This window comes from Bison bison, unplaced genomic scaffold (assembly GCF_000754665.1).
Source record: "Bison bison bison isolate TAMUID 2011002044 unplaced genomic scaffold, Bison_UMD1.0 scf7180017864461, whole genome shotgun sequence".
Classification (NCBI taxonomy): Eukaryota; Metazoa; Chordata; class Mammalia; order Artiodactyla; family Bovidae; genus Bison; species Bison bison.
This window is the reverse complement of record NW_011495023.1, coordinates 15,607,114-15,607,395: the sequence shown is the minus strand read 5'-3', so window position 1 is coordinate 15,607,395 and position 282 is coordinate 15,607,114. Positions and strand designations below refer to the sequence as shown.

Here is a 282-nt window from a genome sequence, read left to right as displayed (position 1 = left end):
GGCGGCGGGTCGGACAGGGGAGTTAACACGTACCGACTCCTCTTCCTTCTCCATTCCGGTGGGCATCTGCGGCACGGCCCGGTTTATCGAGGCGTATTCGTGCAGGTCGGGCAGATCCTCACAGCGGAAAACCGGCAGCGGCTTCGAGGCGTCTAGCGCCCGCGCCCGAAACGACAGTTTACTCATCTCAGGCGCAGCAGATACCTCTCCGCTCTGGGGAAACGGCCCCGGCCAGCGGGATCATGGAGAACCGGGGGTTCGGTCCCCACTCGCCCACCGCTG

General features: G+C 65.2%; 1 protein-coding gene across 4 annotated transcripts in view; it reads right to left on the bottom strand.

Annotated features, from left to right (window-relative positions):
- EPC1 (enhancer of polycomb homolog 1 (Drosophila)) overlaps nt 1-282 on the bottom strand; it is a 98,849-nt gene that overhangs the window by 67,553 nt on the left and 31,014 nt on the right. For 2 of the 4 annotated variants that reach the window (XM_010859997.1, XM_010859998.1), the window contains exon 1: nt 34-276. The exons of the other annotated variants lie outside the window; for them this stretch is intronic. In XM_010859997.1, the coding sequence (XP_010858299.1) occupies nt 34-186 (153 nt within the window). In that variant the 5' untranslated portion in view covers nt 187-276. Of the gene's footprint in view, nt 1-33; nt 277-282 lie in introns of those variants that run through there. 4 annotated transcript variants of the gene reach the window in all.